This window comes from Emydura macquarii, unplaced genomic scaffold, assembly GCF_026122565.2.
Source record: "Emydura macquarii macquarii isolate MOO-44397 ecotype Brisbane River unplaced genomic scaffold, CSIRO-AGI_Emac_v2 contig_431, whole genome shotgun sequence".
Lineage (NCBI taxonomy): Eukaryota > Metazoa > Chordata > Testudines > Chelidae > Emydura > Emydura macquarii.
In genome coordinates this window covers 14698062-14713768 of record NW_027130568.1, presented here as the reverse complement: position 1 = coordinate 14713768, position 15707 = coordinate 14698062, and the positions used below count along the sequence as shown (strand labels likewise).

The 15707-nt window shown below is 44.4% G+C and overlaps 1 protein-coding gene across 1 annotated transcript in view; it reads left to right on the top strand.

The window, feature by feature from the left end:
- CDKAL1 (CDK5 regulatory subunit associated protein 1 like 1) overlaps nucleotides 1-15707 on the top strand; it is a 621365-nt gene that overhangs the window by 212130 nt on the left and 393528 nt on the right. The window contains exon 6 of the mRNA XM_067537586.1: nucleotides 6934-7030. Within this exon, the coding sequence (XP_067393687.1) occupies nucleotides 6934-7030 (97 nt within the window). The remainder of the gene's footprint in view (nucleotides 1-6933; nucleotides 7031-15707) is intronic.

The following is a 15707-nucleotide window of genomic DNA, read 5'->3' as shown; positions in this document are numbered from 1 at the left end:
GAGTGGTCTGGTGACATGTACAGGGTGAGATGCAGACCAATGACAGTAGGTGCAAACAAAGAGTTATTTCCTTGCCATATGTTTTTCAAATATTTAGCCAGTGCTTTTCTGAGTTTCCTTCTTGCACATTTTCAGTTGATTCACACTTTTCTATAAGGTTTATTTTTGTAACATCTGATTAATAACTTGAATCTCTTTTTTTTTTATTCTGAGGTTGGGTCTGCACTAGAACCTTTTGTTGCTTAAGACAGTGGTTCTCAACCAGGGGTACGCGTGCTCCTGGGGGGATGCAGAGGTCTTCCAGGGGGTACATCAGCTCATCTAGATATCTATCTAGTTTTACAACAGGCTACATGAAAAGCACAGATGATGACTTGTTTATACTGCTCTATCTGTACTATTAAGTATAATATTTAAATGATAGTTGATTTATTTTATAATTATACAGTAAAAATGAGAAAGTAAGCAGTTCTTTAGTAATAGTGTGCTGTGACGCTTTTGTATTTTTATGTCTGATTTTTAAGCAAGTAGTTTTTAAGCAAAGTGAAACTTGGGGCACGCACGATAAATCAGACTCCTGAAAGCGGTATAGTAATCTGGAAAGGTGGAGAGCCACTGGCTTACTGGGTGTAATTTTTTCTTTTTAATGACTTTTCTATATTGCAAAAGCCAATGTAAGCTGCATCTATATTTAGGAGGGTTTAACTATTCTACAGGCTTTTCCTAACATAGACCTGGCCTTGGTCTTCTGGAGCTACAACTTGAACGTATTGTCATGCTCCTGGTAATATTCACTTAACCAGGGCCCTCTTCCTAGCTCCTTGATCCTGGAAACAAAGGTATTTCCTGACTTTTTATCAACAGCTGTAGTTCCTCTCACTCCCATTTTATAACTGTTTTTTCCATAAACAGGAGGTATCTACCTTTTTCTGTTTTTTCAGAGATTGTTTTAGCTCACCTTAGAGTCATTTTCTTTTATATCCTGTTTCATAGTCTTTCCCCCAAACTTCTCTTCCTTCCTCTCAGAATGGAACCTTGCTAAGATTTCACTTACATCTGATTTTATTCCCTGTGCCTTAGGGTGCCTTATGTTCATTATCTGACCTCCTTTTCTGCTGCTAAGGTTTAGCAATAAAAGAGCATAAGAAAAACTTTCTTATTCGTACTGGTGTTTATATTTTTCTGTATTTGTATGATGCTGATGTGAATATATTCACAACTTGATATAACCTGTTATCTTATCAGTGGCCCAGAAGTGGCAATGACAACTAATTCATTCATGATGTAGAATTGAGATAACATGATAGCTTAACACTTTCAGCTTCACGAATTTATCACAACACTTTTGAAGTTAGCTGCCTGTTTCATGATGAACCGTCTGTAGTTTACCAATTTCCTCCTCCCTGTGGCGTAGTCTGCTTTTAATTTCACATGTTTGGAATGCATTGCTGTGCACCTAGAACACTCTGAATGCCTAGTAATGGCACTCTTTAGGGCAAAGGTTCCCAATTTTGCTGTGCCGTGCTTTGGAGATTCATGTCACATGCATGTCCACTCAGCACTGGGGAAAGAGGGTACTCAGATGGTGCTGAGTTTGGGGTCGTGAAGAGGAGGGTGGGGGTAATCCCTATGTGACCAGCTTGTGCGTGGAGGAAGCTTGTGTTCCCTGTTCAAATCTCAGCTACCCACAGTGGGCACTTGTATGCATGCATGGCGGTTACACCCTCTCTCTGCGAGCATGTGTGTGCACTGTGTGCGAGGCCATTGCTGAGGGACCAGGACACATTAGCATTGCCAGTGCTATGTTGATTCTCAGTGGCAGGGGAGAGGGGCTGTTTGAATGTGTGCGAGATGGGGGACGGAATAGGTTCTCATGAGTCTGCATAGTTCGTGTGAGAGCTGGCTGGCAGCAGGATGGTGGCACGGTGCTAGGCATGCTGGGTAATGATTAATTCTTAACCACTCAGGTCCTCAGGCCCTGCGATAACCTTGTTGCACCCCACCAGAAGGAGTGAGCCCCACAGTTTGAAAACCAGTGCTCAGGGTGATTGCAGTCTGAGTAAAGAAATTATTTAATTTAGTGCCACAAATGTTTTTAAATGCACCAATTTGTTATTTAGTAACACACAAATCTAGAGGGCATGTATACATAAAATGTCAAACTTAAGTGACTGATTGTAGCTTTTGCAATGGTGTTCAGCCTTCCATATCAAGATGCTCATTTGCAGGCCTACCGAGAGCAATTCCAGGCCCCATGGCAGAACAGTCAGTACCCACCCTAGAAAGGGATGGCTGAGGTTCACGGACATGGGCGACAGGTGAAACTTCCCTTCAGGGAGGCTAGTTCCCTGTCCTGTTTCTTCCACCCGCAGTCCTGCCCACACTCCACCCCTGCTCTGCCTCAGGCCCAGGCCCTGCTCCTCCCCCACTTTCTCCATGTCCCTTCCCCCCCCCCCGATCAGCCTTGCTGCTTGCCGCGCCCCTCCTTCCCCCAGTGCTCGGGCCCCCTCCTCTCTTCCACACCCTCCCTACCCCCCAGGCAATGAGAAATGGCGGAGGGGTTGAGGGGGGAGGAGGGACATGTTGAGCAATGGCGGGGAATGGAGCAGAGCCTGTGGTGGAGGAGGGGTGGAGTGTGGGCAGGGATGCGGGAGGAAGAGGCGAGATGAGGATCTAGACTCCCCAAGGGGAAGCTTTACCCGCTGCCCATGGATCTATCCCATCCACCTGGACCCTTTTAAATGGTTAGGCCCTTGGGAAATTGACTCTTCTGCACACACACCTCCCCAGCCCCTGCTTGGTGGGTCTGCTCATTTGTATAGTCAAACCACCCTAGAACCCCCATATAAATCTAATTCTCATTACTGTGGTCACATCGTGTGTATATTGCAGTGTTCCCCCTCTTTACATTCCAGAATGCTGTCAGGAGGTCCGGAATGAGGGACCCCAACATGCTGGGTGATAAGGAGGTCGCTGTTACCACGGCAACCAGAAACGCCACAGGCTGCTTTTTTTCCCTTTTTTTTTTTTTTTTTAAGTGTCCCATTTGGCTTTAGTTGGACAGCCCTTCTTCATGTCAATGTTCAGCTGTCTACAATATTTTTGTTCGCCATAAAATTCTACTTGGATCAGTGAGATATTATTTGAATTGCATGTGTCATTAAATGTGAAAGCTGTATATATAAACATGTTTCTAATAAGATTTAGGAATGACAAGGTGTTGCAGCCAATAAGATTGCATTATGCAACTGAATAGGGAGAAAAGAGCAGGGAAGAAAGAGTAATTAACTTAAGTATCGCTGATCTACTGTCTCCTGAGAAGAGAGAAGAAGTTATTGCCATGTGTACTTTTGATGTCACAGCCTTGCCACCCATCAAATTTAGCACATCTGCTCTGCTGTCTCATTTAAAAAATGTCTTCCCCTGGCTTGAACCTTGAGAAAAGGCTGTTCTCCTTTGTCGAATCCACCTAACTAGCCACAGATGATTTATGCAGAAGAGAGGTATAATTTACAACTTCCTGAGCCAACTATAGTGAATTTCACCAAAGTTAATTTCTGTTGCACTGGTACTGCAACAGTTTCAGAGCACTGTCTTCATTAGTGTCTTGTACAGGACAGAACTTACTGGAGCCTAGCAAAAAATAATGAAAGCAATGGTTCCAGTTTGAGCCAGGTTCACAGTTACATAAACAAGGTATAATCAAGACAGAATTGTTTGTTATTTCCCATGCTAGCTATTATAAGTTTTCAACAAGAAAAAGCAGAATACAATATAACATTTTTTATTGTGATCTATGGTCTTGGCAGACCATGATTTTTATACTTAATTTTTTAACTTAAAAGTACTGTATTGTATGCAATACTCTATTTTTTCCCTATTTGGAAGAGTGTTTTCCAAGGTTCCACCCTTTAAAAGAAAATTAGTCTTAATTATATGTCTACTCAGATGTATGTCTTGTAAATCATTTTCAGATAGGAGTGCATTTCTAAAAAATATGTCCTATTAAAGTGAAGGTTCAAGGTAAGGTTCATTTAATTGGAGAATATAAAGGATGTCTAAAGTAGATGTTTATTTGTGTCACTTTTAGATTCAATGAAGTATTATTCTTATTAGCATTCATGTTTCTAAAAGATAAAAGCTTTTCAAATAATGTTTATGTGCTAGCTAGGTTTCTAAAGAACAATTTTTTGTAAGCTTTCGTTAGTCTGAACAGACCTCATTAAATAATACTTAAAGGAGGTAACCGTGTAAGGGTCTGTTGCATATTTTCAGCAAGCTGTTCCTGGAAAAATATTAAATGAATATTTAATATACCATTCTTGGTCACATTTGTGCTGGGTTTCGTGGATAGGGCAATATGTTATAGCTTTTAATGAAAATCGACTGATTGAAAATTTAATGCAGGCATTACTGCTTAATTATATTTTGAACCAAAAATTCCCAGAGTATAAAAATTCCATAGGGATCTTTAAATAAAAAAGTTATATGAAGCAAATATACTATGAAGCTATGTAATGTGTGCCATCTAATTTTTTTCCCTCCTCCAGTTACATTCCAAAAAGAACTGTTCAAATGTGAAAGTTGTGAAATAACATTAAAATGCCATTTAATGTGTCATGGGAAATTTTTGTTTATTTTTTTCCCTAAATGAAAAGACTTTAATAAAAAGCTTTTTCCACTGCAGTAGGTAGTGGTGGGGGCTAATTCTAGCAGTAGATGACACCAGATATAGAGTTTCCTAGGGATATATACTCTGGTTACAGGAGACAAGTCTCATTGCCTCGCCTTGAGGCATTAGATTGAGTCAGTTAGGTCATGTAAGTAGTGATTTTTATCCTTCAGGGTTACAGAGTTTCAAATGATGGTGTGTGACATTTTTGAAGGAAGTACAGGAAACACACATGATTTTAACTTGGATATGGGGACATTAATGGCTTCTGCTCAAGTTTTGCAAATGGAAAATTTTCTTACAGCTGAAAGACCAAACCTTTCTGATTTCACAAGTATACTGCCGGTCATAGCCCCTTTTTAAGAAATACATTTAATTAGTATCTGAACAAAATTTCATAGTCATACGATTTTGTTAAATAAGAGACAAGAGGATGGCATTTTCATATAGATTAATCTAAAAGTAAAGCAGCTATTTCCCTTTCAGGTTAAAATGAGTCCATAATGATTGACATCTGTAGATCTCTTGTGATTCCTGCTGCAAGAAGTAATTGAGACTTTTATATGACTGAGAGCATCCACTGTTACATTAAGTAGATGAAAAATAAGCATTGTAAACTCTTAGTTACTGCATAATTGGCCAATGGGGGATCTTTAGCCCCTTCTGAAACATCTTGTGCTGGCCTCTGTTTGGGGACAAGATATCAGACTAGATGACCAGTGATCTGATTTGGTATGGCAATTCCTATGTCATTTAAAAGCCAAATGGGCTTGTTCTTAAAGGTGACCTGCAAATTAAATAAAACAAAAGTATCAGTTTTTCCTTTATGAGGTGAATTCTCTAAAATAGCTAGAATGAAAAGGGGCAACAATCACATTTGACTGTCAACGTACATTTTCCTTGTTAGCAGGTTCCAAAGTCCAGACCTGTCAAGAATTTTCAGCTTCATAAATGCGAGCATGTCAGTTTACACTCTTGTGGCAACATCACTTCCTCTAAAGTACCCTACTGGACCTAGCTTCCAGAGGTCAAGTAAGCCTCTAATTTCTCCAATAGTGTGTGGTTTTGTAAATGCTACCTTATCTTAAGAAGGAGCACATTTAAAAAAAAAGTGTCATGACACTAAAATTTTATTCCCGAGATATAAAGTAATACCAAACACTGTACAAATCTTTACATTGTTGGAGAAAATACTGACTCACTACAGGATGGCTCCAGTTTGCCATAAATTTTCCTTAGAGGGCGTGATTGAACCAGCAAGGTGTATTGTGGGACATAAGTCTGAGAATGGATAACCCATTAGATGTCTGAGCCAATGGAACCTGATAAAAAGTTGAATTTCCGTCCCTGTTTGAGGCGTTTGAATTATTATTTTAAAATTATTAAATCATCTAATTAAGTTTACTAATTATAAACCAGAGCTTGTTGTTTTCAGTACAGTTGTGTGTAGCAGATTCTTCAGTTCCGTGCTTTCTATATTTTTCAAGTTTCAGGAATGGCCTAAAATTCAATGCTGCATCTAAAATTAATTAAAATATTATTTAAAAGAATGAAAGGATTTAGCTATTTGATTCTTAGTGTTTCAGAGTCCCACAAGATGGCAAGATAGTGCCTGAACTAAGGAATTATATAAATTAATAGTCACATAAATATTTAACCTGGCAAAAGTAAACACTTCAAACTTGAAAATGTTCAATCCAGTTTTAATAAGAAGAGTTTTAAAGACTGATGTAATTGATCATTTCAAGCTGGCATTAAATAGCTGTTAAGTTGTGAGCTAATGGTTCTTATTCACATAGACTGTACCTTTTATTTTAAAGGTTGTCACGAATCAGGTTTTAGATGTGTTCCCCAACTTCCTTAACCACACATCCTTCTGCCACAGCTGTAAAAGCTTATCTTAAGTTTATATTGGGACTTTCAGGATCATCCAGAGTGAACATCACTGTCCTATCTCTCAGATGAAGGCACAAACTTGAAAGTCTGCTATGTGTGTTGTATACTGATTGTTGTAAAAGGAAAAGGCAGCTCAAATCTCTTGATTTATCAGGATTTTCTTTAGCATAGGTTCAAACATGGATCTATCCCATTCGCTATGGAACTGTTTGCAGCAGTGTTTGCTTTTTGGTGAACAAATTAATAATTCACCTTATTTGATAATGAATGCTATTCCAAGACATTTAGATTCTATGTGGCTACTTTACAATTCAAAGGGATCAGCTTTCAGAAAAATAACTCTCACTTTTTAAAAATTGTTTTAGGAAAGCCCAGGAAGATGACAAGAAAGTGGTTTTAGCTGGATGTGTTCCACAAGCCCAACCCCGTCAAGATTACCTCAAAGGCCTGAGCATTATAGGGGTAAGAAAAGACCTGTTAAGATTTTCATATTAATTTCCTTGCCCAAAAGAGTCATGTAGTGTTGCTGTGTGAAGTTTTATATTAACTTATTGGGTGGATGGCCTAAGGCTATGGGCAATACTTTGTGTTAAAAAAACCAGGCTTTTCACACAGTTTTTCTATGCCAGCAGCTAGACTTTCCTCCTTTCTTCCATAGGGGAAGCCCCCTTTCTAAGCCATCTCGCTTTGTGGTCATATTTCACTCTGGTTCAATGGATACTTTGTGTCAAATACATTCTTCCACATAATTGAGGTTTTGTCTGTTTGAAGAATTTAGTGTCAATGCCCTATGCAGCCTGCAGGGGGTAGAGACAAGGATTAACTCCCCCTTCCTCCTGCCTTTAAATATCCTCTTTTATGTTGTTGTTAGAAAGAAATACGGTTAGTTAAAGTCTAAATGCAAGAAATGCAAAAGAGACAATAGATATAAATTATACAGTTAGTGCCTGTGTTTCATTACGCATTTGGTTTTTTTTACTTTTTGCCTTTGAGCAGTGATTGGGGGACATGACCATTTTAGTATCTACTCAGGGCAACAGAAAGGATTAATGCATCCGCATCTGTGAGTGTTACAGTTGGCATGTTTCACGCTGAAACGCAGGCATAAAGGTTCCTGTGTATTGTAGTTTTTAAAGTGCTTTTGTATCCTTTGGAATGAAAAATACTGTATAACTGCATCAGCACTGAAAAATGGTCATGAAAATCAATGGTCTCAGGCACAAAATACTAATGATTCTTCATCAATTAAGTCTTTAAATAAAGACTGGATGTCTTTCTAAAATACTGTTGTTGGACCTGATGCAGTAATTGCAGGGTGAAGTTCTGTGCTTTGCACTATGCAGTTCAGAGCAAATAGTACTATAGGTTCCTTCTGGCATTAAAATATACTCCCCTTCACTTTGCCATCATAGAGAAAAACCAAAACAAATCTTTCAAGTTCCTTGATGTTGTGATTTAAAAAAAAAAAAAAAAAGTTGGGTGAGTAGAAAGAATTCTTAAAAAGCCAAGTAAGAAGTTGAGCATAAATTAGGTAGTAGCCAACTTTAGTAGACTTTTTAATTGTAATTTCCCATTAGGGTAGTTTCTGTGCTGAGTGTACTATTTGAGACAACTGTTCTACAGCTTCCCTGATACTCAAAACATGTTAACCAATCACTAATCATAGAAATTTAGAATTGAAAGGGACCCTTGAGGTCATCTGATCCATCCCCTGCACTGAGACATATAAAGGGTTCAACTGAGCCTACATACAAGCCTATACAGTAGGTCAAGGGGATGTAAAGTGCCCCCTTACTCTCCTTCACAGGCAACCTGCATTGCGGGTCACAGTTTGGTGGGGAGAACAGCAGAATTTATCTGTGTAAATGAGTAAAATCTTCGGCTCTGCCACCTTCAATGCAGCAGCCGGTTAGGTACAGCTTGCTTCCTACCTGCAGCAAGGGAGAAGCAAGGGGTGAATTGTGACTGAGTCGCATAACTGGGGCGCATAACTATGTGATCTGTGCCAATCTGGTCTAAAATAAATGTACAAAAATATGTAAATAAAAAGACGTAGTAAGTAAAGCATATACTTGATTTAAAAAAAAAAAGAATGTGCCTATATCCTTTGATTGAGATGATCAAAAGTGATTTGTAATATGCTGTGTCAATTTTTGGGCACTGATTTCCAGAGGGTGAGAAGTGCTTTTCTGAAAATCAGACCTCTTCACTTCATTTTAAATTGGGCTCCCAGAATTACTTAGTTACTAATTTTTTTTTTCCATTTTGGATTTCTGACAAACATTTATTAAAAGTTTACTAAAGATATTAACACACTGGCCCCAAATCATTGGAATTGGGCTTGGAAACGTTGAAATGATCTTCACAGTAAAGATGATGATAATTATAAAGATAAACATAGGACACCTTAAGTGCACAAAGCTCTTGTTCTGTAGTCATGAATCTTCGAAAGAGAAATCCTGGATTAGATTCTACCTTTATCTTTGCTTTATTATGCTTTTGTCATCTTCCCCCTCTCCTACAGGCACACACATTGGGTCACACAGAAGAATGTGTATTTTCCCCCAGCTGGTATACAATATTATTTAGTGTTAGATTCCATCAAATAGAGGATTAAATGTGCTGTAATGTCTATGCAGAATAGGGAACAATACAATTTGACATACTAATGTTTTTTAAAAGTGAGACTCAACATCCTATTGTAGTAAAATATTCCTTTAAAAAGGCAGTCGTAATCAAGCAGGGAAACAGGAAGTGTTTTGTTGGCAATGTGATGCTGATTCTGCTCTGCAAATGCAAATGTTAAGGCAGCAGTTGTCAAAACTTTGCTTTTTGTTGGTTTCATCCCTGTGTTGGGTAATAGAAATTTGATTTGTCATCAGTTATGTAAGCTGCACTATATTTTAAGCAATATTGTCTGAGAATGTGGTTTCTTGCTAACAATTATAAATCTCTTGGGACAATTTTGTGGAGGCAAAGTGTGTCAGAATAGAGTTCCCTTGGAAAATGTTGGTCTGGATATGACGAAGGTTAAACGAGAAAGTTGCAGTATTTGTGTAACTACCAGTAAGACGATGGTAATTGAGGGCTTCTTTTAATCAGTGTCTTGAATTACAGTACTAGACTCTAAAGTCATTTCTTTTGGATGATATATTGTGAATTCATACATACATACATACACACAGTAGCATTGCATTTTTAACTGCCTTGTAACAATGTCCTTTGAAACAGTGTACTGAGAGTTTAAATTCTTCATATTGATGTGATAATCACCAGTGTGATACGTTGTATTATATTTTCTGAGAACATTTAAAGCCATAGAGTTTATATATTTAGAGTAGATTCCACTTAATAGCAATCCAGATAATAGGTGAATGGCAACATAGTGTCAGGAACCAATCATGTCCTATTAACTTCAGTGTTAATGGGATTTGAATATAGGTATGCCACTTAATAGCAACTTTTTTTTAGAGGGGAGGTCCTAACTGTAATCAGTTTCCTGCCTCTGAGCATGCGTTGTTGAGTGCTTCTGCTGTCTGCCATGGCTTCCAAATGCATGGACCTGTCTCTTTCTGATAAGGTTCAGGTGCTGGAGGCCCTATGCGAGCCTGGTGCTAAGCAAGTGAGAGTAGCCAAGAGGTTTCGTGGTTCTTCGAGTAGTGTCCATATGGGTGTCGACTGCAGGTGTGTCTGCGCCCCTGAGCTGCTGCTTAGAGATTTTTGGTAGCAGTCTATACCACCCGCGCATGCGCTGTTCCCCACAAGCCTAGATAGCGCTTGTGGGCATTTTCTCCTCAGTTCCTTCTCAGCCTACCCCTGGCTAGAGACAGAGCTAATAGCTGTGAATTCACTTAGCTTTGTTAATTTTAGCTTCTTTTGAAACTCTCTTTTCTTTCTTACTCATTTGTATTTGTTTTAGCCATGCCTAAAAAGAAAAAAATATATATACATTTTTTAAAAAAAAAGAGCAGAAAGGAGTCTGTCTTTCACATCCCCTATGGGAGCAGGACCCCATGGACAAGGTTTATGCCCAGCTCCCTTGGCTTCAAAAAGTGCTCAGTTGCAAGGAATTGATCCTGGTGATTGATGGACACTTGCATTGTGTTCACTGTCTGGGAGAAGAACACATTCCACAAGTGTGGATTGTGTCAGCAACTGAAGCCCAGATCGAGGAAAGATAGAGAACTGAGGCTCAAACTCCTATTCATGGAGTCAGCCCTTCAGCCTCCAGACCCCATGGAGAACACTCTCTGCAGTCCTCCACTTCGAGGGGAGATGAGCTCAGGCAGATGGCTGCGAGCCACTCACGAAAGACCTTTAAGAAAAGGATAATGAGTCTCCACGGCATTCCCCAATCGAGCCAAAAACAATCCCCAACACAATCAGTAACATCAGTATCAACAGCACCTATGCTGTCTAAATTGGGTACCCAGGGTATACATGGTACCAAACTGACAACATTTAGGACAGCCTAAAGTCTGAGTGGGTGCAGGCAAAGAAGCATCGGTACCTGGGGGCATGGGAAGCATAGAAGATCCACCCTGGGGAAGGCTCCATTGGTATGGGCATCAATATCTGTACTGATGATGATGTGCCAGGCACTGACAGACCCTACCACCAGGTCTGCGTCTCCAACTCCATCAGTACAAGCCTCTCTGCACTGATAGCTTTTGCTGGTACTGTCACCTTACCCATCGCCAGATTTCCAGTGCACGATGGATTGATGTCAGACACACTGGAGTCTCCACTGCTCAGTACCAAGCCCTGGTAAGGAGTCTGCCCAGAACCCTGCACCCACCAGCAGCTTCCTGCCATGTACTGCCAGTATCATTGGCAGAATCAGAAAGTGAGCAAGAAGACCTAGTTCTTTTTCAAGTGCTTGCTCATTCCACTATAGGTGTGTGCATGCCTCCGTGCACAGTTACCTGGAACTTTTTTCCGCTTAGCAGATCCTGTAGGGCAGTCTCCGGCGCCCTCCTGGAGCCCTGCGCACATGCCGTGGTATATGAGGTGCTGCCTTCCCTACGCCCCCTCAGTTCCTTCTTTCCACCCATGACAGTTGCTGGAACTTGCCTTGCTCTCAGCAAGTACTATTCCCCTTGTTTGGACTTGTTTGATATTCTAAATTAGTTTTAGTTAATTAAGTGTTGTTGAGAATAGTTAGAGATAAGGCAAGTCCCTGTGGGGAATTTGAGCGGCCAAGCCATGCCCTGGTTGCTGGGATTCAAGCCATGTGCCTCCTGCTGGAAGGCCTTCCCGCTCAACAACCCCCACGACTGCTGCCTCAAGTGCTTGGGGGAAGCCCACAGAAAAGAGAAGTGCAAGATCTGCAGGACTTTCAAACCAAGGACTCAAAAGGACCGAGAAATCCAGTTGAAAGCCCTGTTGATGGAGGCAACGCTCTGCCTGGCGTCCGAGCCGACTCACTCCACCTCGGTACCGAGCGTGACCTCGGTACGGAGTGCACTGTCGGCACCGCCCTTGACTCGGCACCGCGCAACATTGCCGGCACCAAAGAGGAAGAAGCGGAGCGCAGACACTCCCCTGCGCCGACGGGGATGCATCGGACCTGGCCCGTCGAGACTTCTCCGGTGCCTGCATCTTCGGTCAGGGAGCCTCCCCCAACTCCTGGGAGTGAGAGAGTGGCCCTGCCAATGCCGTCGACACTGGAGTCTTTTCAGGCGGCAAGAGCCTTGTTGGCCTTGCCTATGCCACCTCCACCAAGGGAGAAGGGCCAGTGTCACAGGGAAAACCCGTGTTGGGTCACCCTGAATGGCAGTGTAGATCCCCGGTATGGGGAGTAAGATCTCCCGCCGGACGGTCTCTGAGGGTAGAGCAGAGCCGCTCCCCCGGTAGTCGCTCCAGGTCAGCATCATCGAGCCAACCTGCTCCGGTACAGAACGTGGAGTCTCCCTCTCGGCGCTGATGTCGATCCCCGGCACCGGAGGCAGCGCATTCCAGGTGGCAGCACCGGTTGAGGTCTGCCAGGTGGCGCTAGGACAGCTCCCGTTCCAGATCCCTGGCACCGAGGAGTTCGCCCGTACCTAGACGCCGCAGAACCCGGTTGCCATCGAAGGACACGGCACTGAGGAGTTTGCCCACACCGAGATGGTGCGGAACCTGGTGGCTGGAGGAAGAACGTGGAACCAGGTTGCCAGAGACCGGCTCGGCACCGAGGAGTTCGGAGTGACGCCAACCTCAGTCACCGAAGGTGTCTGCAGGGCCGCAAGGCAAGCAGCAGCAGAAATCATTGGTACCGAGGCGACGGTCCAGAACCTCTAACTGTTCGGAGCGCACCCCTGTTCTTCAGCACCGCTCAGAGCGCAGGTGGCAGTCCTCGTCGTCCTCCAGGTCAGAGGTGTCGAGAGGGCAGTCCCTGGCACAGAAGGGTGCTCGGGACCAAGGACGTACATGGCACCGCCGGTCCAGGGCCTCTGACTATGAGGATGACTTGGGGTCTCCCAGGGGGGACAGTTGTCAGGTGAGCTGATGCCCCCACAAAGCGTTACAGCTTGTGGCACAGTCAGCCCCGGGCTGGCCCCAATGGCTTTATTGGGCCCCATGGGGTATCCAGGTCCCAATCCATTATGTTATCGGGGGTGCAGTCTGTGCCTCCAGCACAGGAGAAGGCCCATAGACACCACTCCTCAGACAAGGAGTTGGACCCCATGGAGGGACTCTCAGCAGGTGCAACTCTTCGCCAGGAGGGGGCGCACCTGCAAGACGCACCTTGGCAGTCCTCTTCCTCCTCCACCTGACTAGGCAGTCTCCCGGGACCACTCGGCACCACTGGAGGATTTCAGGAGCACCAGGAGCTGCTCAAGAGGGTGGCCTCCAAATTGGGGCTGGAGATGAAGGAGTTAAAAGAGGCAGAAGATAGCTTCTTTAATGTGCTGGTGGCAGCTGCCCCAGCGAGAATGGCCCTCGTGGTCCACGAACGGGTCCTTAAGATTGTAAAGGCCCTGTGGCAAACCCCTTCCTTGGTCGCCCCTACGTCAAAGGTGGCCGAGAAAAAATATTACGTCCCAGCCGAGGGGTTTGAGTATTTGTTCACTTATCCTGCCCAGGGAACTCTGGTAGTAGACACAGCTAACCAGCGAGACAGGCAAGGTCAGCCAGGGATCACTCCCAAGAACAAGGACAATAAGAAGCTGGACTTGTTTGGGAGAAAGGTTTATTCCACAGCAAGCCTGCAGTTCAGGATTGCCAACCATTAGGCCCTCCTGGGCAGACGTAATTTCAACCTTTGGGACTCCCTCAGGCGGTTCGCTGCAGGGCCAGGTTGCAGACTTTAGCACTATCATGGAGGAAGGAACCGTGGTAGCTAGGGCAGTACTCCAGACGTCCTGTGATGCTGCTGACTCAGTGGGCAGGGCCATAGCCTCTGCCATCTGTATGAGAAGGTGCTCGTGGCTGCAATCCTCGGGCCTGTCCCAGGAAGTGCAGCAGTCTATTCAGGACCTCCGTTTTGATGTGTCGGCCCTATTCTCTGACCAGATCGATGCGAAGTTGCATGGTCTCAAGGACTCCAGGGCCACGCTTCACTCCCTGGGCCTTTACCCGCCCCAGTTTTCCAGGTGTCGGTCACAGCCCCAGGCGCAGCAGCAGCCACAGCCTCCACCCAGGCCTTTTCAACCCTATAGGAATAGGGGGTTTAGAAGAAGAAATCAGCCCCCTCGCTCATCCTCAGCTCCCCAGCATGGGCACCACAGGAGGTCGGGCAACCAGACGAGGCAATTTTGATGGTGTGCCCGAGGGTGGCGCCCTGACTGCTCTCCTGGATCCGCCCTGCCCCTTCCTAAACAGGTTAAGGCCCTCCTATCCCGAATGGGCAAAAATCACTTCGGACCATTGGTTCCTTGGGATAATCTCCAGGAAGCTATGCCCTACAGTTTACATCTTCCCCCTCCTCCCCCAACAACCGTCTCCCTCCGTCCCTCTTCAGGGACCCCTCTCACAAGCAACTCCTCTTGCAGGAGGTGGACACCCTCCTCAACCTGGGATCAGTGGAAATGGTCCCTCAAGGCAGAAGGGGAAAGGGGTTGTATTCGAGGTACTTCCTCATCCCCAAGGCAAAGGGGGTGGGTCTGAGACTCATATTAGATCTGCATTGTCTAAACAAATATGTCAGACGTCTCGGGTTTTGCATGGTCTCTCTAGTCTCCATAATCCTTTCCCTGGATCCAGGAGACTGGTATGCTGCCCTCGACCTGAAGGACACATACTTTCATGTGTCTGTCCTCCCCAGCTACAGGCGTTTTCTCCGTTTCACGGTGGCTGGCTCCCACTACCAGTTTACAGCTCTATCCTTTGGCCTATCTTCGGCTCCAAGGGTGTTCACCAAGTGCATAGTGGTAGTGGCTGCCCACCTGAGCATGAAAGGGTGTGCAAATTTTTCTTTACCTGGACGATTGGCTGATAAGGGGCAGATCCAAGTCCCAAGTGCAGGAAAGCGTGACCCTCACTTGCTGCACGTGCAGCAGGCTGGGACTACTCATCAACGAACAGAACTCCACACTAACCCCAGTGCAATGCATAGAATGAATTGGGGCCACCCTGGACGCTTCCCAAGCCAGAGCCTTCCTGCCTCAGCCACGTTTTGAGGCGATGGTCTCTATCATCTCCCAGCTGCACTGATGCCCCATGACAACAGCCAGGCACTGCCTACAGCTATTAGGCCACATGGCGGCCTGCAGGTACATTGTGAGTTTAGCTCGCCTGAGGCTCAGACCGCTTCACGCTTGTTTGGCCTCGGTATATGTGCCAAGCAGACGCCCATTGGACCAGGTGGTCACAGTTCCCCTGCCCGTCTTAGCCTCCCTAAACTGGTGGCAGACTCCCAGGGCTGGGATGAAGGGCATTCCGTTCAGGGAACTGGTCCCGTCGGTCACTCTAATTTTCGACGCCTCGGACGTAGGATGGGGAGCCCACATCAGCACCAACCTAGACACTCAGGGGCTCTGGTCCGCAGAGGAGAAGCGCCTGCACATCAACGTGAAGGAGTTCAGGGCCATTCGCCTAGCATGCAAGATGTTCCTCCGATTCCTGACAGGCAGAGTGGTGCAGGTGTTGACAGACAACACTGCAGCCATGTTTTACATAAACAGGCAGTGGGGAACGCGCTCCTTGGCCATCTGCG